The following is a 23,147-nucleotide window of genomic DNA, read 5'->3' as shown; positions in this document are numbered from 1 at the left end:
CTTATGTCCAGCAACTTGGGGCGACTTGAGGATTTACAAGTCGGATCCAAAGTCGCTGTAGTGTGAACCAGCACTTAAGCTTGTGGATTGTTTTTTTAGGGTGACTAAGTGGGGTGCCCCTTAAAAAAAAAAAAAAAAAAAAATTAAAGTCAGCAGCTACAAATACTGCAGCTGCTGACTTTTAATAATCACACATTTACCTGTCCCAGGGTCCAGCGATGCGGGAGAACGAAGCCCTGCTCGTTCCTCGCTCCGCTCGGTGGCGCCAGCATTCTTACTGTCATCTGGGACCTGTCACGTGTCCCAGATGACTGACTGCGCCGAGGGGGAAGTGACGTCAGGTGCCCGGACACTGAAGGAGGCAGACTGTGAGGGACCCCCTAGCAACAGGCATTTAGAGGCGAGTTTTTAGGAATTTTAATCATTTTTTTTTGGGGGGGGACACCACTTTAACAAAATAGAAAGGTTTTACACTATTGGAGCTCTTCTTTTTTCCTAGTTTGACGGGATTGGAGAGTGAATATTTGGTCCGGAAGGGATAAGGCACATTGTGACCCACTCAAATCAAGGGGTTCCGGGTTTCCGGGGAGTTCACTGTATTGTTGGTGGAGTGACACACTGAAGATGAGTAATGGACTGGATGGCACTTTTTGATAAAATAAAAATATATTGGAAGAATTGAAGTTTCCATGGACAATTTTTTGATATTTACAATTGATATATGGTTTAGTGTATCTTAAAGCACCAATGTTATATGGTTTATTATGCATTAATGAATGGTGGATATTGGGGAAGGCACTTTACAATTTAAGGAGCGCTGTGTAGTAAAAACCAATATAATTATCTGACGCTTACAGTATAGTGCTGTACACAGCAGCTATTAATACACATTTTTACTTTATTGGAGCATGCGTAATTTAGGTGTAATTCTAATGCAGATTGTGTGAAGCTCACAGTGTGCAGTGAAATCTGTGTAAGCAATTTCAGTCCAGGCGAGGAGCCTGTACAACTGTGCAAGAAAGAAGAGACGGATGGAGTTCAGATTTTAATAAACTGGATTTTTCTTCTTGCACATGATTGGATGAAAGAAGTGACAACCTTATTTACTGAGCTTGGTGAACATTCATTTTGTTGAGGCTGGGTTCACATATGAGCTGCATGCGGCTCACAGCAGGGGTCCGGTGCATCCCTTTTCACCGTTACAGGTCTGATTTAAGCCCAAATTTTGGGCTGAATTTGGACCAAAAGACACACGGGGCTGATGTGAATAAAAAAAAAAAAAAAAAAATAAATAAATAAATAATCGCACCGGAACCGCTGCAGAGATACGTGAACCGGCTTCATAGAGAGCCAGTCAAAATCTCCTGCTATTGCGAATTGGATGCGGTGATTCCACATCCAATTCGCAATGTAGTGAACCCAGCCTGAGTGAATAATCTTTATGCTTTATTTATAATGCACCCTGGGATATTTCACCGATTTATAAAAAGCTTTAAATAGTGTGGGAGAACACAATTCTGTGGGAAATAATGCACAAAATGGCAAACGCTCATTGGTCAGGAGAAGCACTTTTCAGAAGGGCACCTTTCCCCATAAGGGACACAAAGAAGAAGCCCTAGATGTGCCTCCCATTGGTCAGCACATTCACAAAGCTGTGCTGACCAAACATGTCATTACAAGTGTTATGGTGGATAGTCACTCCGGGGCTGTGTATTACAACGTATGGACCACCACACCAGTGGCACAGGGGCATCATGGGCACTATGTGCAGCGGGATGCAGAGAGGGGGTCAGAATATTTGGAGTTTGTTCACCCTTTCATTATTCGTAAAAAAAAAGGTGAACCTACTCTTTCAATATATTCCTCTATATAGCTACAACAGATATAAATCTACTTTTTTTTTTCACCAAACACCTTAAAAAAAAAACAGGTATTACTTTTTTTTTTTTTAGAGCAGCAGTGACATGATCACTGTGCTGTATATGGTCTATGGAGAGAGGAGATTTATGGGAGGGGCCCAGCAGGCCCCACCTACTACAGTCTGACAGCAGAAAACTACAGGAGGGGGCGGAGACTAGACCAGTCACCCTGTACAAGGAGAGAGAGCAGCAGTGACCGGTCTTTATTACAGGAAGCTCATACAGAGCAGTAAAGTGTCACATTGGATGTACAGATCTGGAAGAAATACACAAAACGATCAAGAAGAAGAATACATATGATGCTTGTACTTCGGCTTGTAAAATAGATGTAATCCCAATCACTAAAATCTCATTTACCATGTAACTCATTTCAAATCTGCAGCTTTCAGCAAAATAATCCTTGGTGGTCCTGCCATGAATGTCCTTGTTCAGGCATTTCCCGTTATAAGTTAATAACGCTTTGTACCCGTCTCATAACTGTGCTCCTGCGTTGTCTCATGGGCTTCTGAAGGAGACGACAAGTTAGGGTTGCCACCTCATCCCTTTAAACCCAAACACATATTAATGACACAGGTTCTGAGGCTAATTTAATAGACAGATAAAGCACTAAATGAATTTAATTACCGACTTAATCAGCTACAGAACCTGTGTGTTCGGGTCTAAAGGGATGAGGTGACAACCCTACTACAAGTCACCACTTCAACCCACATTACACAGGCATGGTCCACAGCCACCAACCCCAGGAAACCTGCCCTAAGAAATGCCATGCAGCCACCCCTTAAGTGCATATGGACAGGAAGTGGCTGCAAAGAGGTGGCAGGGGGGATCAACCTGATTGAGATGTAACAAATAATTTTTTTATTTTTTTTATTATACACAGAGTAAACTAAAAATGTAACTCTGTTAGGGTTTACACCTGCTTTAAAATCTTTTGCAGAAGATCAACAGCACCTGGATGCAGCAAGGAATGAAAAATAGGGCGAAAACAAGTATGTTTTAAAAAAAAAAAATGGCAATTGTTTACGATAGATAGTCAGTACTTCAGCAAACCAAGTGTCATTCAATTAGGGTTTCCTTTAATTTGGAACTCACATAAGCCCCCCCCGTAATGAGGCTCCTCTGCTTCCCAGTAATGAGAATAAAATGCCTCATGCCTCCCTTTGTTTACAGATATGGGAATTTTTCATACAGATCTGTGAATGGAAGATTTCAGATTCTCCTATGCGCAGATCAGAGAGGGAGAGGTTGGAGATTGCAGGGAGATGCGACAGCAAGGGGTTAAGCAGGCAGGGATCTTCTGCAGCCAGGGCTGACCTCACTCCATTCTTATCGGCTGATGTCATACAAAGATCAGCTCCCCCCTCCCCCTCCGCCACTTATTGTCAGGCCTATTTACATCAGGGCAGCACAAAACAGAATGGCATCATTCGCAGTTGGGAAAAGACGATCTTATTTCATGGGAATTTCTTTATGACCAGCTTTTTACTGGATATCTCGCCCTTCTCCTAGTCACAGGGGTATTCAACCCAAAAATCTTACTACAGTTCTTGCCCCGTTTTATTTTGACAGAAGTCATTTTTGCTGTGATATTGATGCTGCAATTTTTCTAGATAGTTTTTTAAATGTTAAAGATTAGGTTCACAATTAAGAATTATGGAGATAAATAGAGTTTAACCAGTTGCTTACTGGGCACTTAACCCCCCTCCTGCCCAGACCAATTTTCAGCTTTCAGCGCTGATACACTTTGAATGACAATTGGGCGGTCATACAACACTGTACCCAAATTAAATTTTTATCATTTTTTTCCCACAAATAGAGCTTTCTTTTGGTGGTATTTAATTACAGCTGGGAGTTTTATTTTTTGCTAAACAAACAAAAAAAGATGCAAAATAAAAAAATCATGTTTAATAGTTTGTTATAAAATTTTGCAAACAGGTCAATTTTTCTCCTTCATTGAAATGTGCTGAGGCCGCGGCACTGATAGGCACAGTTAAGGTGGCACTGATAGGCACAGATAAGGCGGCACTGATGGGCAAAGATAAGATGGCACGGATGGGTGGCACTAATGGGCACCACTGATAGATGGCACTGATGGGCACTGATAGGTGGCTCTGACAGGTGGTACTGCTGGGCACGGATATGTGGCACTGAGGTGCAGCACTGTTGAGGCAGATTGTGGGCACTGATAGGTGGCACTTTTTCCTATACTTAGGTGGCACTGGCAGGGGGCAGGTGGGGACTGACGAGCTGGCCCCAGCTCGCCATGATCGGGACTGAAGTCCCTCTCACGGCCGCCGGTGATCGGCTTTTTTTTTTCTCCTCGCACAATAGCCGATTGCCGACTCTGTTGTGATCACATGATCAGCTGTCATTGGCTGACAGCTGATCATGTGGTAAGGGGTCGGGATCGATCCCTTGCTCCAATCTGTGATCAGGCGAGTCTTAGAGACTCGCTGATCACAGAGCGCGCCCCTCAGGGGGCGCACAGGCCGTTCGTGCACGGGGCGACATCAATGGACGTAGTCCCGGCAAAGTAGGTCTGCGATGTAGCCGTTATTCGGCTATAGTGCGGATATCTAGCGGTTAAACCCCAAATCCTGAAAATATCCTCTATATAGATTTTTCGTTATTACTAGCCACTTCACGCCCGGAAGGATTTACCCCCTTCCTGACCAGAGCAGTTTTTGCGATTCGGCACTGCGTCGCTTTAACTGAGAATTGCGCAGTCGTGTGACATTGTACCCAAACAAAATCTAATGTCTTTTTCCCCACAAATAGAGCTTTCTTTTGGTGGTATTTGATCGCCTCTGCGTTTTTTATTTTTTGCGCTATAAACAAAAAAAAAAAAAAACGAGAATTTTGAAAGAAAAAGCAAGATTTTTACTTTTTTGCTATAAAATATCCCCCCAAAAATATATATATAAAAAACTATTTTTTTTCCTCAGTTAAGGCCGATATGTATTCTTCTACATATTTTTGTAAAAATCGCAATAAGCGTATATTGATTGGTTTGTGCAAAATGTATAGCGTCTACAAAATAGGGGATAGTTTTATGACATTTTTATTTTAAATTTTATTGGTAATGGCAGCGATCTGCAATTTTTATGGGGATTGCGACATTATGGTGGACACATCGGACATTTTTGACACTATTCTGGGACCATTGTCATTATGCAGCGATTGATATAGCTATAAAAATGCATTGAGTACTGATACATAAAGATACATTGACACTGGCATCAAAGGGGTTAACCACTAGGGGGCAGTGAAGGGGTTAAGTGTGTCCTAGGGAGTGATTCTAAGTGTTAGGGGGCTGGGCTTTAACACACAGGACAGTGATCACTGCGTGATCTCTGTACTGTCACCAGGCAGAACGGGAAATGCATTGTTTACAAAAGCATCTCCCATTCTTCCTCTCCGTGACACGATCGTGGGCACCCGGCGGACATAGAGTCTACGAGACCCGCGGTTAGGGAGGCCACGGCGGGCATGCGCCCACAGCATTACTTCTCAAAGGGGACGTACCTGTAAGCCCTTTTGCCTACCAGCGCCATTCTGCCGACATACATTGGCGTGCACTGGTTGGCAAGCAGTTAAAGGGATTCCAATCAGGAAGGAGGTCCCGATTCCTCTATATAGATCTTTAGTTATCACAAGAGGGATCCTCACTAGAAGGAAGGTCCTGATTTAACCGATGTAGCACCCTGGTGTTTATACAGGGTTGCTTACAAATTTAGTTTGCCAGGAGGTAATTATCCTGGTTAATTGTAAGAGATCAATTGATTCCTCCCTATATTCTGGAATTGCTGCACCTTTTCTCTTCTGTCACTAGGTGGGACTGTGGCTGGTGACATTAGCTTGACAAGGGCTTAGCAAGGTCAGATCATGAATGGATGGGTGTTTCAGCCAACTGGCGGGGGTTTATTTTTGTCCCTTGGCCTGTTGGGAAAGATTATTTATTTGGGTGGAGTCAGGAGAGCGGGGTTCTGTGCCACCTGGATGGCTGTCTGGGTGGACGTGTGTTATGTCACCCCGGGCTGCTAGGCCGGAAGCCTGAAGCCTATTCCGGGGACACCTGGCTGCTGGCTGCCTGAGGCCTATCCAGGAGTAGGAGAAGCAGCGTAGGGTTGGGACTGCAGGATTGGCGTCCAACTGAGTTGCGAAGGTTCAGCCAGACGAGGAACCAGCTGTGGTCGGAGGTAGAGGGGAAGCTGTTGCCACTAAGGGACCATCCACCTTGTTACCGGAGACTACTGTGAGTAAGCTGAAGCAAATACCAGAGCAGTCTTCTCACCAACTGGGGATGGTGAAGAAGTGGGAAAGCATCAGCAAGTGCAAAGCCAGGGACCCAGCAGGATAGCAGGGGTGACGCTTGAGTATACAGTGGGATAGCTGTGGAAGAGCTCAGGGGATCTGGAAGTCTAGTGAGAGACTGGGAACTCAGCGAGTGAAGATCTATGGTGGGATACTGTTAAAATAAGTAAAGGACTGTTCTGTGTTACCAAGAGTTATATACAACTACCGTTAGTGACCGTTGCAAGATTAGCTGCCATAGGAGACAGAGGCCCTACCTATTCAGAAGTGTTATCTGGCTGGAGGCCTTCCACTGTATAGCTGTCTACCTATAGAAATCTCGAAGTCTGACAGTTATCATGGCATCTACTCAAGGGTGTCCTGGCCCCAACCCTCTCTCCCACAGTTCTGTTAAGAGACAGTTCGCATCCAAAAGTAACTGGCGCCCATCATTTCTTCTTGCATCACACCCACCATGCCTGGTAACCCACTCTACAAGGAAGGATGTTAGCTCTCACTAATCCTTGAGGTCACCACTAGGCCTCTGGTGTCCCGGGATCTTGCTACACCTATATAGATCTTTGTATTAGAATTTTGTGTGGGAAAGTCCATCTATATATGTCAAGCTATATCCACAAAAAAGTATCAAAAATGTGTAAGTCTAGAGCTTTCCTCATGTACCCTAAAATTAGGAAAATGTATAAGAAAAAAAAAAAATGGGGATATTTAGGGTGCCCACAAGACAATAACAGAAAACATTAAATACATGCATTATATCAAAGTACTAAAATTAGAGAGTCTCTCTCGATCCTTTCCAGAAGGAAGGAGGTTTAACCCATATAGATCTTTAATTATCACTAGAAGGACCACCAGCAGGAGGAAGGTGGTCCTTGTTCTGCTACTATATATAGATCTTTTGTTCTCACTAGAGGGGTCACCTGCAGGATATTCTGATTCACCTATATAGATCTTTAGTTATCACTAGAGGGGACACCAAGGAGATACCAATTCCTCTAAATAGGTCTTTAGTTATCACTAGCAGGAGAAAAGATCTATGTAGAGGACTCGGGACATTAGTTATGACTAGAGTGATTCTCAGCAGGAAGGTCTGATTCCTCTATATAAATCTTTATTTATGATTAGAGGAATCCCCAGCAGGAGGATGAAGGTTCCAATTGCCCTATACAGATCTATAGTTAAAGTGGTTCTAAAAAGTCTTAGCAGCTTCCGGACCAGCCACTGCAATTTTACTGCGGCAGGTTGTCTCCCCTGCGTGAAACCACATTACTGTATGTGGGCTCGCAGGGGCTAGATAAATAGGCACGCGTGGGGGTACCGATGCTTGTGGCCAACGGTTGCGATGAACGCCGGCCACGAGCGATCGTTACCAGGAGACACAGAACAGGGACAAGTGTGTGTCAACACACACTTCTCTGTTCTGACAGGAGTGACAGATCATATGTTCCCATTAGCTAGGAACCACAATCTGTCACTTCCTGTAGTTAGTCCCTCCCCCCTGTTAGAATCACCTCCCAGGGAACACACTTAACCCCTTCACTGCCAGTGATATTTTTACAGTAAACAATGCATTTTTAATCGCACTGATCGCTGCATTAATGCCAATGGTTCTTTCATCTTTTGTGAGACACTACTGTTTTTTATTGCACTGCTTTGTTGGATGTTTTATTTCTCTCTCTCCCTCTCTATCTATATCTATAATTATTTTTTTAATAAAGATAAAACTGCAATTTCCTACTTGTCTAATCAGCTGATCACCTGACAGGGCGCTTCAATCTCTGCACACACAGGCAGGAAAATATAAAGGACAAAAATTAAAGCACACCTGTATTCATTAACGTTTCAAACACTGTATTTTTCAATGATTTTTCCCCTTGGGATCAATAAAGTATTCTAAGGGTCCTTTCACACGGGGCGGATCAGTTCTGATCCGCCCCGTGGATGTCCGTTTGCTCAGCGGGGATCACTCCGCCGATCCCCGCTGAGCAGGGAGATGACAGCTCCGTCTCTGCACACTGCGCAGGGACGGATCTGTCACAGCGCCGCTCTCCCCTATGGGAGATCGGATGACGACGGACCGCAGTGCCCGTCGTCACCCGATCCGATCCGCAGACGGATGGAAAAATAGCTTTTTCCTCCGTTACACTTTTTCGGATCGGAGCGGGTCGGATGTCAGCGGACATGTCACCGCTGACATCCGACGCTCCATAGACCTCTATGGAGCACCCGTTCAGGTCCGCCTAAAAAACTGACAGGCGGGCCTGAACGGGACGTCGGTGTGAAAGGGGCCTAAATCTGATTTAAAAAAAATGTGTAAGTACTCAAATCTGTCCTTGTATTAGTCTCAAGCGGTCCCTCTACAGCAGAGCTCAGACTAGGGAAGGAAGAGAAATTGCCTAGGGAGCCAATCAGCTGAGCTCATCAGCTTCTCCTTTCGCCTGTCTATTCACAGACTGCTGGAAGCACAAAACCAGTGTTACTAAAGTGCTACGGGGAAGAAAAAAAAAAATCAAAAAAAATCATCTCTCTCTCTCTCCATGCCAGTCGCCATGTATGCATTTCATCTGAGTATTTAGCCATTTCTCCAGAGTTCAGCTGTACAGCTGAAATACAGATATGGCACATTTTACATAGTTACATTGGTCCAGCTATGTAAGTTTGGTTTATGTGTTATACCTGTGGGATCCGCTTGGAAGCTGGAGATTGCCACTAGCTTCCAGGTCCTGTACTGAGTGGCTACTCTGCTATTGCTAAACAAAGTAGATAGCCTACTTGGCACTGGCCCCATTCAGAGGACACTCTGTCCAATCAGAGAAAGCTTTGCATTCATTGGGAAAATACAAAGTTCCCCCAAAGGGTATCCATACTGAGAACAGAGAACAGACAATGCAGCAGGTCAGCACCGGATCCGATAGCTAGTGGAGATCTCTAATTCCTTGGGGATCCCACAGGTAAGGCACAAGCTGACCAATGGAACAATGTAAAAATTTCCATAACTGGAAATTATCTTTAATGTGCGACAGTGGATTTTGGGAAATTGTGACAGACGGGGGTGAAAGCAAAAATCTGCATTTGGTACACAAGAGATAAAGGAAACTATATTGGGTCTTCAGTCTGGTCATCACATTTAAAGTGTTTGTTGTTTCATCAGAATTTTCTTCACATAGGCCAGCAAAGGTCTGTGACCGATGGACCCCTGGAGGATGAACAAGCTGCATCCTTAGAGATAAGCTGTCCTCCAGGGGAGGAACTCTGAGCGCAAATGCTTTATACATGACAGGGAGACATATTAATTAAGGACAGAGATTAGGATGCCAGCAGACTGAAAGACATCAGAACCTCAGACATGAAACACTGTGGCTGTCCTTTCATGACATGACAGATGGAATTCTTTGAATTTTTAAAGTTGCATAAACGATTTTAGATTAAAACTCAATTCAAACAGCTCTGGCAGAACTTTGGAATCAAAAGACTTTAATAAGGAAATGCATGGTTTTAAAATTTCTTTTTTGCTACAAAAATCCCCCCAAAAAAACAAAATGGTCCTAATTTTAATATAAGTACAAAATACTTTGTAAAGTTAAAGATGGGCAAAACCCGAGAGGAGAGAGAGAGCGAGCAAGAGAGAGTGTGAGAGCAAGAGCGCAAGAAAACAAAAAACGCACACTGCTTCTCTCACTGAATAGTAGACCTGGGATGCATAGACAATGAGGCCACTGCAAAGAATCCAACATTTGCATTTATTGTCTAACCACCTGCTAAAAATGAAAGGTATTTATTGTATATACAGTAAAACATGCTTGTTATACCACAGAACCTAAGGGGTTAATCGTCTGCATTGCGCAACAAGGCTGCTCCCCCTTGTTCCATTCTCCCCAATCCATCTTCTGAACAGAGAATAGAGCCCTGGTATCACTCTGCACATGCTCAGTTTGGCATGTATTGCTAGCGAATTTTGTTTTGTTTTTGGGAGAGTGCATGTAATCAGCACAGGGCCAATTAGTACTGTCCAGACAGAGGGTCAGGGGTCCTGCATCCTTATAGGACAGTCAGAGTAGAATGAAAACTCCTCCTACAAGCTTTAACCAGACACTGATAGAAGTCATAAGACTGATATATACAGCTGATGATAAAAGGTTTTTAGCGTTTATATTTACTAATATAATTGCATTTCCATGTTCTGTAGACTGTGCTCTCCGCTCAGCCCCTCCCGCTGGAGCCTTTAGATAAGAGGAGAGCAGCCAGAGGTCACTTGACTGCAAGAAAAAGATTGGAGATAAGGTATTTAGAGGTATTTATGAAGAGCTGACAGGCAGGGAGGAAGGGGTGGAGAGGAGAGCAACAGAATTATGGAGGCACGTAAACTGATCACGGTATCATGGATCAACAGCCATGTTTACCATGGTCAGCAAACAAAGGAGGGCACAGGGGCAGAGAGGATCAACCAGGTTTTTTTACAGCTTAGAGAGGGACAGGTTAGGCAGCAGAAGCACTGTGCTGTTTAACCTGCTATAAGAGAACAGGAGCTCTTTTTTTTCCCTTTAGGATTAAAACCACTTTAATGCAGTGAATACATTAAGGTAAGAAAGGTTTTGACTTTAGAACCCCATTAAAAGTAGAACTATAAGCAAAACTATATCGTTTTAGACAGAGGAAGGAGGATTCTAATCCCTGTCAGATTTTTTCATCATCTGTGTCCCATTGCTGAGATTTCCCTTCACTTCCTGCCCCATAGCCAAAATGTAAGCGAGAGGAAAACCCTACAAATTAAGGGAATTCCTTGAGGACCCCCAGGTCACCAGAACCAGTGTCCTCCCATTGGAAGATTTCCCCTTCTATTACATTTCTGGGGACAACCCAAAATTTGGGAATTTTTTTTGTATTCTCTTTTCCAATGATAATGGTAAATTGGACAAATAGGGGACGAATCTCCCCAATGGGGACACAGATAGCAATAACAACTGGCAGGTGTTGTACAGGTTACAGGAAATAAATTTGCACGATTCCCCCATCAACACGGATAGTGCTGACATGGGAATCCCTCCTGCCCAGTTATTGTCTTCTCCCAGGGGAAGCCGTCCTCGCCAGGAGAAGACAGTGATTTTCACTAGTAGCTATAGCTAACACTAGCGATAATCGTAAGAGAATCCTGCAGGCTTGTTATACCCAAGTTGATTGATTGACCAACTTGGTACATTAAGCCTGCTCATTAACATTCCTGCTGAACCTGAGACTGAGGTTCGAACTGTGTATGGCTGGCCTTAATTAAAACACGGCTAAATGTTGGGAGAGATCGGCCGGTTCAAAATAAAAAATAATAAAAAAAATTGCTGACATTCGACCCATGCGTATGGCACCCTGCCCGTTGAGCATGCTGGAAAACCAGCAGCTGGCCGGCTCCCAAGAGCGCTAATCGGTGTGTTTTGATGGGGGGGGGGGGGCATCCGCCTATCAAATCACGCCAATTCGGCGGGGGGAGATCTCTGTACTAACTTTGGATACTTAGTACAGCAGCTCTGACCAGAGCTGACAGTTTGGCTCCATTGTTCTTTGATAGAGTAGAGCCACCCGATGTGTTACTGGCTGGATGACCAGATGAAAAGAAAAAAAGAAGAAAAATGAATGCAGACACCACATCTAAGGATTGTTAAACTGCAATTTACTACATTTTTGTTTTGGGGTTTAAATACAGTTTAACATAACAGAATGGTCAAAATATCTGCATATTAAAGCCGGCCCGATATTTTGTCTGAACACCAGTGGGCACCCTTGTCATCTGCTATAGGTTCAGATTAAGCAATCTAATGTCAGACTGCATAGGAAAATAGTTTTGAGGAAGCAGAATGTCTGCTTCTACTGTATATGCAGGTGATGGATTTCTCCATTTTCTGTGCGACACTGAAGTTAACAGACCTGGAACTAAAATACAAATCACTGAGCAGATAAACCGTTTAAATTTATATGTTCAATTTCCCCTGTAGGTTCAATGGAAAGTGAGAATGATGACACGCTCTACTGCCCCCTGCTGATCGTTGTCGGTACCAACTCCAATAAACCGATTATCTGCAGACACAAACTTGTGCAAAAAAATGAGTATGGTAACCCTAGGTGACCACTCAGAAATTATTTGTAAAACTCAAAACGCACTACAGCATACAGTAATTAGGCTTGCTCTGTACAATACATGGCTCGTTGGACATTGCAATCTAAAACTGTGGTCATAAATATGAAGTTTGCGGCAATGACACCTCCATCCTTCATTTTGTATAGTGAGGAAGGGTTAGAACACCTGCCGGGTATTTGTTCATTTGATTTTGTATCCCACTGGGGAGAAATCTCTTAAATTTCCTGTCCTGTAGACACTGCAGGAAGTGGGGTGAAATCTCCCCAAAGTGGGGGGAATCCTCTATCAAATATCTGTCACCAGAACTGGTGTCCCCATTGGAAAACTTCTCCTTAACTCCTGTTCTGGTGACAACTACCACATTTTTGGATCTTCCCTCACTTTCAGGCCCAGTAATAACAATCACCAGGACACATATAGGAGGGGAACACAGAGATAGAGCCTAATGTCCTACCACTCTATCCAGAACTAGCTATTTACAGTGGTGTGAAAAAGTGTTTGCCCCCTTCCTCATTTCCTGTTCCTTTGCATGTTTGTCACACTTAAAGCGGGAGTAAACCCAGTTTCAAAAAACACTTTCATTCCCGGCATGCCGGAAATGCCAACTGTCACATTGGTTGTGCTCTCAACCAAACTTTCAAACCATCCAATGGCTGGTTTCATAACTGATCACATGTGCAGCATTATGGCAGTTGAACAATCATTAGATACCAAGATGGCAGCTTCCTTGACTGAAAACGATAGAAGGGTTTACTTCCACTTTAAGTGTTTCGGAACATCAAACCAATTTAAACAATAGTCAAGGACAACACAAGTAAACACAAAATGCAATTTGTAAATGAAGGTGTTTATTATTAAAGGTGAAAAAAAATCCAAACCATCATGGCCCTGTGTGAAAAAGTGATTGCCCCCCTTGTTAAAACATACTATAACTGTGGTTGTCCACACCTGAGTTCAATTTCTCTAGCCACACCCAGGCCCGATTATTGCCACACCTGTTCACAATCAAGGCATCACTTAAATAGGAGCTGCTTGACACAGTAAGGTCCACCAGAAGATCCTTAAAAGCTACACATCATGCCGAGACCCAAAGAAATTCAGGAACAATTGAGAAAGAAAGTAATTGAGATCTATCAGTCTGGAAAGGGTTATAAAGCCATTTCCAAAGCTTTGGGAATCCAGCGAACCACAGTGAGAGCCATTATCCACAAATGGCGAAGACATGGAACAGTGGTGAACCTTCCCAGGAGTGGCCGGCCGCCCAAAATTACCCCAAGAGCGCAGCGACGACTCATCCAAGAGGTCACAAAAGACCCCACAACAACGTCCAAGGAACTGCAGGCCTCACTTGCCTCAGTTAAGGTCAGCGTTCATGCCTCCACCATCAGGAAAAGACTGGGCAAAAATGGTCTGCATGGCAGAGTTCCAAGGAGAAAACCACTGCTGAGCAAAAAGAACATCAAAGCTCGTCTCAATTTCTCCACAACACATCTTGATGATCCCCAAGACTTTTGGGACAACATTCTGTGGACCGATGAGACAAAAGTGGAACTCTTTGGAAGGTGTGTGTCCAAGTATATCTGGCGTAGAAGGAACACTGCATTTCATAAAAAGAACATTATACCAACAGTAAAATATGGTGGTGGTAGTGTGATGGTCTGGGGCTGTTTTGCTGCTTCAGGACCTGGAAGACTTGCCGTGATAAAAGGAACTATGAATTCTGCTGTCTACCAAGAGATCCTGAAGGAGAATGTCCGACCATCTGTTTGTGTACTCAAGCTGAAACGAACTTGGGTTCTGCAGCAGGACAATGATCCTAAACACACCAGCAAGTCCACCACCGAATGGCTGAAGAAAAACAAAATGAAGACTTTGGAGTGGCCTAGCCAAAGTCCTGACCTGAATCCTATTGAGATGTTGTGGTATGACCTTAAAAAGGCTGTTCATGCTCGAAAACCCTCTAATGTAACTGAATTAGGACAATTCTGCAAAGATGAGTGGGCCAAAATTCCTCCAGGACGCTGTAAAAGCCTCATTGCACGTTATCGCAAACGCTTGGTTGCAGTTGTTGCTGCTAAGGGTGGCCCAACCAGTTATTAGGTTTAGGGGGCAATCACTTTTTCACACAGGGCCATGATGGTTTGGATTTTTTTTCACCTTTAATAATAAACACCTTCATTTACAAATTGCATTTTGTGTTTACTTGTGTTGTCCTTGACTATTGTTTAAATTGGTTTGATGTTCCGAAACACTTAAGTGTGACAAACATGCAAAGGAACAGGAAATGAGGAAGGGGGCAAACACTTTTTCACACCACTGTAAAGCAGAGCACCAAGCTGCTTTTCAGACTCAGTTTCACAGATTCCTCTTCTGTATTGAAAAAGCTTACATTGATCACTGCACACTGAACTTGCCATACATTATTCAAGTTTCTTATTCAATTTCCTTTATAGTTACCTTCAACTATGTAGTGCAATGGCCTGCCTGATTGCATACAAATTGAAAGCGTTAAGTGTTTGATATTATATTGTTTTGGTAAATCTAAAGGAAAATTGTATCATGTATGGCCAACTTTAGATACTGGAGCAAGTCAGATAGAGTCCGCCTCATTTCCTGGCTGGAGGACCCTCCCAAGAGCCAGCCCGCTGCTTACTTCAGAACTGAGGACTCTTGAGAGAAGTACCAAGGCAGGGAGGGTGCTGCAGAGTTTTTTTTTTTTTTTTTTAGGAAGATATATACACAGCTCCTTGCCAGCCCCTCCCACCAGGCATGATCTGCCTGCATTGCATAGAGAAGCACAAAGATCAAGTGATGACATCATTGGGTCCAACTTAAAGTGCACCTAAAGGCAGCCTATCAATTTTTTGTGAATCCTTCACAAAACTCATGACACAAATAAATAAAATTATGAAGACTTCAGCATACACCTGCAATTACTTGCCGTGACTGCCATCTGAGCCTGTGCCGCTGGATTCAGATAGTGATGCTGGGAGGAGTCTTGCAGAGCTAACATGTCATTGCCTTCCACTCTGCATCTCCCACAGGGAACTACAGTTTCCATGATTCAATCTGCAGTGGACAGTGGCATAAGCAAGATATGGGCAAGCCATAGGCAGACTGAATGTGAGAACTGTGGGTGGAGCCTTGGGATGTCTTCTAAGTTGACGTCACGCCGTAGTCTCTTAAAACATTGGCATAAATGCAAAAGGGGACATTGGAAACATTCGGAAAATGGAGGTAGCTGTGTTGTCTCCACAATAAAGGAAGCTGGCAAGCTGGAGCGGGAGCAGGTAAATTTCTCTATTTACTTGCATTTAGATGACAAACAAAACTAGACATATTTTACACCCTACTTTGTTTTATCACATATTCATTTTTAGTTTTTGACCTTAGTACTTTAAGGTATGTAATGAAAATGGAACGATTGCCTTTTTTCAACAAATCATATAATATAAGCAGATTAAACTTCAGCCAGGTGTTAAAGTGGAACTAAACCTTATTTTTAGGAAGCTGTGAGCAGGCAGCTCCTTACTGCAGAAGAAACAAGCAAAGTCTGCCATAATACACACTTACCTGCCTGCTCAGAGCTTTACCCTTAATCCACAGCAGCTCAGTGCGCATTCCCAGCATATTCCAGCTGTGGTGGAATGACAGACATCAGTACACATGTGCAGGATGACGTCATCCCGCACTGCTCACTCAGGAGGACGAAAACCCAGCACCCGGTAGATGATGACAGCGACCAATGCTGTGTCCCTGGAAGGTGGAAGTGAGTATTTTGGGAGCTTAGTTACACTTTAAATTTGCTGTCCTTTACTAGTAAGATATGTAGAATAAAGAGTATTCACTAATCACAGGATACAAGCAGCCTTTAAACACGTAAATCAACATAGCAAATACTGCGCATTTCAGATAAAATTCTAGTCACCCAACGATTTTACCTATTGTGTAATGAAGGCTGCTTTTATCCTGGGACCAGCTGGAGTGTGGTTCTATTCTTTCTCCAAATATAACATCTTAAAATCTCACACATACACACGCACGAGCACACACACACACACACACACACAAGCCAGGACCTTTAAGGAGGGGCTGGAAGGTGGGGATCTCCTGCAGCTTGATGACTTCAGGGTCTTTTGTGATATTCCGGTGAGACTGTGTCCCAGGAGCCACCACCACAATGTCATCCATCTTCGCTCTCTGTCTGGCTGGAGAGGGATTCGCTGGGAACAGAAAAATGAAGAAGTATAACCATGAAGCCTTTAGATGTGACCTGTAGTGTCTCTACTGAAATCAGTCACACAACAGCTGCTTGCAGGATCTGCTGTTCCTGACTGCTACTTTCACTTCCACAATTCAGATCCTCCAACACAAACAGACTTTCCAGTGAAGGGGAAACTGACAAGAAAATTAAATATTTTAAACAGTTATGTATATATAACCCGCATCAATTGCATGCCCACAAGTATATTTTACTATGGCTTTTATTTAGATAGTTACGTGATGGAAAGAAAACTGTGGTGGGTACCTTCTAGGGCTGCAACTAATGATTATTTTAATAATCGATTAGTTGGCCGATTAATCGATTAATAACCTTAAAAAAAAAAAAAAAAAAAATGTGGTGTATAAATTTAGTTAATATGTAAAAAGTAAAAAAAAAAAAGTAAATTTATTCTTAAATATTTCTATACAGTGGTAAATATAAATAACCAACTATATGGTTAGGGAGCAAAATATCTAATCCACTCTGAGAATAACAGACAGAAGAGATATACTGTATATACTATTAGAGGAGATATACTGTATATACTATTAAAGGGTGAATCCGGTAAATATCATCAGACTCACATCAAATTTTTTTCATTTAAAAAACAAACAATGTCTTCCTTCAAAAAAAAATTACATTTTCTAATTGTTAGCGGGGTCAAACCGACATCCTCCACAGTGAAAATTTGGAAATAATAGAAAACTGCTTGGTCAAAGGAATTTTCAGACAGTGTATGTGGTTTTCGTTCAGAAATTACATTCATTTTAAAAACAGAATGTTAAAAACAAGTGAAAATTTCAAACAAACAACATTCTTTCATTCAGCGAATGTACAAAGTGGGCAGCATAAGGCTCGGTACACACCTATGCAATTTGCTTTTGATCTATTTCTGCAGTGCTTTTTGCTGTGAGTTTTGAATTTTGCGCACATGATTTTACTGCGAGTTGCATTTTTGCATTTTTGTTGGGCAGATTAAAAAAACACATAACATGCTTTTCTGCAGCTTTTCCATTGAACTATATTGAACCAAAAAAACGCTGTTTTGCGTATTAAAAAAAAAAAGTCCCTGGCCCTTTACAGGTACACAGCGGCTGAAAAAAGCATTGATTTGAACGTGTCCCATAGGAAATCATGTAACTGAACTGTAGTGCGTTTCTGCAAAAAAACACACAGGTGTGAACCAGGTCTAAGACATTTAGTAACATAATGGGGTTTAAAAAAAAAAAAAAAAAAAAAAAACTAAAATTAGGTCTTTTATAGTACAAAAAAAAAAAAGCAGATGATCCCTATTGTAAGGGGTTCATTTTTTTACTGTAGAACTGTGAAAGTAATATTTACAGTAGCGATTTGCTCTTTTTTTTTACTATAAAGGGCTCATCTTAGGTTTTTTTAACCCCATTATGTTACTAGCCGATTAATCGACTATGAAAATAGTAATCGATTTCATAATCGATTAGTTGTTTCAGCCCTAGTCCCTTCAATATTTTACAGGGTCCTTCCTCCTTAAATGATTTACTCTGCACACTGTGAGCTTCTCACACTATGCATTAGAAGATGCAAACATAAGATAAAGCCTGTCTCATTGGCAGGTTGAAGGACATCCAGCTTTACCTAGCCTCCCCTCCCAACCTGACTATCGCTAGCCAGCCCCTTTCATTCATTAAATTTCAGCTCTTTCAATCATGGATGCTCAGAATTAAAACGTCAGCATTACTAATGGTAGTCTGCATTTTTGTAATTGCATAACTACTTTCAAGAGTCATCCCACTGCTTGAATCAGGACTAAGGGCTATTGAGAGAAATACTGAGGCCGGGTGTCGTGATATTTTCCAGGAAGCTATGTATAAGCTATGTATAAGACCCTGCTGGCCCCTCCCACCAGCTGTGATCTGCCTGTATTGCATTGAGAAGCACTGAGACTCGGTAATGACATTTCAGTTGAATATACAAATGAAATACAGCTGTTCTACCTTCCAAAGGATTTGTATATACAGCCCTGTCTGGCAGAAAAAGAGACCCGATTTTATTCCGTTGCAGTTCAGTAACAATTAGAGGCCTTATCCTTCCTCTAGTCTGACTCCATATTGAAGAGAGAAACAGCAGGCTGATTAGCCTCTCTATCCCTGTCATTCTCCTCTCTCCTCCAATTAGCATATCTTTTTAGAACATAAGCACTGCAGTACAAATAACTGGCTCCTTATGCTGCTTCTCCTTTTCCCAGTCTGAGCTCTGCTCTAAAGGGCTTGGTTGCAAGAGGCTGGAAAGTCAAATTAAGGTACTTGCTCTGCTTGCATAAAAAAAAAAAAAATTTTTTTATTAATGCACTCATAGTATGCATTTCTTTGTGTCTTATATATCTGTCTAATGTATAATAAGTGCTACAGGGAAAGATGTCCTGTTGCCCATAGCAACCAATCACCATCCCAATTCATTTCTGCAAACCGAGATTCTGAAAGATTGCTAGGGCTATCCAGACATAATGACTGCCCCCACCCTGAGGTTGTTCTGCAGCCAGGTAGAAAAGAAGGATATAGCGGAAATTCCAGAGAATAAAACAGCCTTTCTATTGTACAAACATGGGAACGCAAGACATGCCACGGAGGGTCAGCAAACGCGCTTTATACACTTAATTCTTGCTGTGCGCAGAGTGAAGAAATGTCATCAGCACATAAGGATTCCTCAAAAAGGTCCAAAGCTTTAATTATAAGGTCACATGGTAACGTTTCAGAGCCACGCAGGGCCCCTTTATCAAGTCAAGTTACCATATGACCTTCAAGTTAAAGCTTTGGACCTTTTCGAAGAATCCTCAGTGTGCTGATGACGTTTCTTCACGTTGACTTTCTCTGATTTCCAGCTGGTGGTCATAACAGCACCCAGCATTACTGAACAGCCATTTTCAGGAATGTGTGCGCGTGGAATATTGCGTTTGGATTTGCTGTACACAGGCTCAAATCGGAACTCACCAGAGTTAGAATCTCCATGCCGAACGTCATGTTCATTGCTCTGCTCTGCCCCCATGATAGAGAGAGTGTTGGTGGCGACTCACCTACAACCAGTTCTAGAGCAAGAAAACAGAAGGCGGTGAAAATCTCGTATAACTACCACCACATACATCACAACCTGGGTCACATTTCTCCATTACCATGCTACGGAATTATTTCCAGGGACACTAGAGGTTCAATTCACAAAGTTACCACACCAGGATAAGGCTTCTTCTTCTTATTTTTTTTTTTACGTTAAGCTAAGTGCCATGTGTCTTTTGGATTTAGACAGTGGGAAAACCTCAGCACCATCAGAATACACTAGTTAGCTCTGCAGCCCGCGCCATCAGAATACACTAGTTAGCTCTGCAGTCTATAGCCTACAGCACTGATTAAGTGGCTAAAATTGGACTGGGCAGTTGAACAGAAGTTGACGGATAGGTCGACTTCTGTTTAACCACAAGGGCCGTACATTGACTCGAAATTCAGCCAGATTTCCATCCATGTTTGGCCAGCTTAAAGCAGAGGTCCGCAAACCCCTCCAAAAATTAAAAGCCAGCAGCTACACATACTGTAGCTTCTGACTTTTAATAATAGGACACTTAACTGTCCTGGAGTCCAGCGATATTGGCACCGCAGCTGTCAGGTGCTGCCGCCACCATTGCTGGTGAGGGAACCCGACAGTGAAGCTTCACAGCCGGGCCCCTACTGCGCATGCGCAAGGGGCGATGAACTCTCCTACTGGCTCAGCTGTGGGGGAAGGAGGAGGGAGCCTGATACGTGACTTACTTTGCCGCGGCCCGGTCTGAAAATGTGGAAAAATTTAAAAGGGGTATGAATACTTTTTCAAGGCACTGTAGAACAGCAAGGGCTGGTCAAAAGGAGCATCAAGTATACCATATCTTGATGTAAAGAGTTCCCAAATTCATTAACTAATGAAAAGAGTCCTATATCGTTAGGAGCAGATAGATAATCCAACACCCTTTTTATCAAAGTGCTTTAAACAAGAAGTATCACTTTAAATGTATTTACACCTGTTACTTCCCCATGAGAAAAAGTAGTACAAGTAACTAAAAATCTTGCAAGCTATCAATATTATATGTATTCAAATCCTAGGTGTTCAGCTGCTGGCATTGCTCACATCCCATACATTCGTGCTATCAAAAGTTTAAAAAGTCTATAAATGCTGTGCTATACTAATAAACATTGATTAAATCTGTGTTGATAAATTGTATAACAAATAAAGTGAAAAATTGTGAATAAAGTGTTACAGTGCATGTGACACAATCCAATATTATTATGCAAATAGATCAAAACGGCATTATTAAATCATAAAGTCCATTTAAACATGATTCAAATCTTGCACTGGTGTTCCATACGTGTTCGTGACAACACACTTGTGCTCCCCCCGTGTGGATCTGCTCACCTCAGGGGGTGCGACCTCACAATTATGTTTGGTCTAAACACACAAACGAACCACCTCTGGGTTCTGTGAAGATAGAACTATGGGATTGTGAGCTGTCCAGTAGCGTTGTCTCCACACACATATAAAAGATAAAGTTTGGATGGCACAATACCGTTTTACAAAAGCATTTCATTAAACCACAGCTCCTTGCCAGGGTACTCATATGGTATATGTGCTTCCGTGCAGCACTCTAATACAAGCAGGAAAATGCTGAGATTGTCTGTCCCTTTGTGCTAAAAGAGACCAGCTGCTGTCTCCTATGCTGTCCTGTCCCCTACCCAACATGTGTCGACACAGGGATATGACATGTCTTCCTCAGGGGGATTGTGATCACATGAATACGTTTGGAACACCACTGCAAGATCTGACTCATGTTTAAATGGACTTTATGATTTAATAATACAGTTTTGAACTATTTGCATAAGAATATTGGATTGCGTCACATGCACTGTAGCACTTTAGTCACTATTTTTCACTTTATTTGTTTTTATACAATCAACACAGATTTAACCAATGTTTATTAGTATAGCGCAGCATTTATATACTTTTAAATAGTACAAGTACTGTGTCCCATCTTTCTAGGCATGCTGTAAGGCTGGCTCTGATGTTGAACAGAGCCTCCTTTCCCTCTGCATTCCTCTTGCCCATGCCTGCCTCGGACAAGGGCTGGAAGTCAGGGACAAGTGTGGCTGTCAAAGCAGCCTGTCTCTACTCACTATCTGCAGTGTCAGTCGGCTGTGCACCAAGCAGGTGGGGGCTCCACGTCTGGCATCTCAGCTAGCCTTATGGCATGCCTAGGAAGATGGAACAAAGTACATGTAGAACATTGTCCAATGGGTAAGTGATAGCTGTAAATACATTTAAAGTGATACATTCTTAACCTGCAGCAATTCATCAGCTCTCATCTTTCATATTACATTTCATGTACAATTTACCCTGTGCAGCAGTGCGTGGAGGGTACCTCTTCTTTGGTGCAAAGGGTTCCCAAATTCATCAATTGCACACGAGAGTCCTAAATTGTTAGAGAACAGAGCAGAAGATGAAGCAATCATTCTTTCCAAATCCAACCCAAACTACCTGGTGTCATCAGCATTCTTCATTCAAATTGTTAAAAACTGATGAAAAGCGAGCTGTAATTATTCTCCTGCCCCGCATTTGTATATAGACAGTGTAAATATGTAATAGTAATGGTCTGTCCGTGTATCCCTGTGTTTATATATATATATTTTTTTTTTTGCATATAAATACTGTATATATATATATATATATATAAGTGTATGTCTACCATGCATCATAAAATTAATAGGCTGCTGTAACCCAACGCACCGCTGCCACACAGCCATTGCAGACTTAATCCCCTGAAAGCTTCCTTGTCTGATCTCCAGAAGAAATTTAGGAGCCGTGATTATGGTAGAGTGGCATGGGTCACAGAGCGCTATTTACAATGAACATCGCTTACCAAACAGTTCATCGCAATCAATGAAAAGTCTGCTAGGTAGAAATGTGCAGTATGTAATGCAAAGTAGATTTCTAAAACTACAGGAGAAAAAAAAGGCAGAGAATAAGCACTTCATGAGTTGAAAACACTAGAACTTGGTGCACACCCCAGTAAGGAAGCTGCTTTGTGTAATCAAACAACAAACCCTATTTAGAGGTCAGATAATAAAATGGAAGCTTAGCTCACGGACTGCAGGCTTTCTCTGCTCTAGGTATCATCTCTGCTCTCTTTTTCTTCCTAGTTCTAGAGGAAGATAGAATGAGGCTATGCTTCTCAAGCCTCGTTCTCAGATACCCAAGTCTCGTTCTCAGATATCCAAGCCTCGTTCTCAGATATCCAAGCCTCGTTCTCAGACATCCAAGCCTCGTTCTCAGACATCCAAGATTCGGTCTTAGAAATCCAAGCTTCGTTCTCAGACATCCAAGCCTCTTTCTCAGACATCCAAATCTTGTCCTCAAATATTTAAACCTTGTACTTAGACATCCAAGCTTCACTCTGGGACATTTAAGTGTAATTACAGGCAAGACATTTTATTTTGGCTAATGTAATGGAGGGTTATAACCCCATATCAGTTTTTTTTGC

The 23,147-nt window shown here is 42.4% G+C and overlaps 1 protein-coding gene across 5 annotated transcripts in view; it reads right to left on the bottom strand.

The window, feature by feature from the left end:
- The window catches only part of BORCS5 (BLOC-1 related complex subunit 5), a 28,073-nt gene extending 5,197 nt beyond the window's left edge, over positions 1-22,876 (bottom strand). The window contains exons 1-5 of one of the 5 annotated variants that reach the window (XM_077468813.1): positions 22,752-22,876; positions 22,003-22,079; positions 21,784-21,861; positions 19,585-19,679; positions 16,434-16,577 (exon numbers count right to left, since the gene is read on the bottom strand). In XM_077468813.1, the coding sequence (XP_077324939.1) occupies positions 16,434-16,577; positions 19,585-19,639 (199 nt within the window). In that variant the 5' untranslated portion in view covers positions 19,640-19,679; positions 21,784-21,861; positions 22,003-22,079; positions 22,752-22,876. Of the gene's footprint in view, positions 1-16,433; positions 16,578-19,584; positions 19,680-21,783; positions 21,862-22,002; positions 22,080-22,710 lie in introns of all 5 variants that reach the window. The other 4 variants (XM_077468812.1, XM_077468809.1, XM_077468810.1 and 1 more) reach the window with 4 other exon arrangements.
- Between the last annotated feature and the right edge of the window lie 271 nt (positions 22,877-23,147).

The sequence above is a fragment of the Lithobates pipiens genome, unplaced genomic scaffold, assembly GCF_037356315.1.
Source record: "Lithobates pipiens isolate NorthernLeopardFrog02 unplaced genomic scaffold, aLitPip1_a1.2 Scaffold_8, whole genome shotgun sequence".
In the NCBI taxonomy this organism is placed as follows: Eukaryota; Metazoa; Chordata; class Amphibia; order Anura; family Ranidae; genus Lithobates; species Lithobates pipiens.
This window is presented reverse-complemented; position numbering and strand designations above follow the sequence as displayed.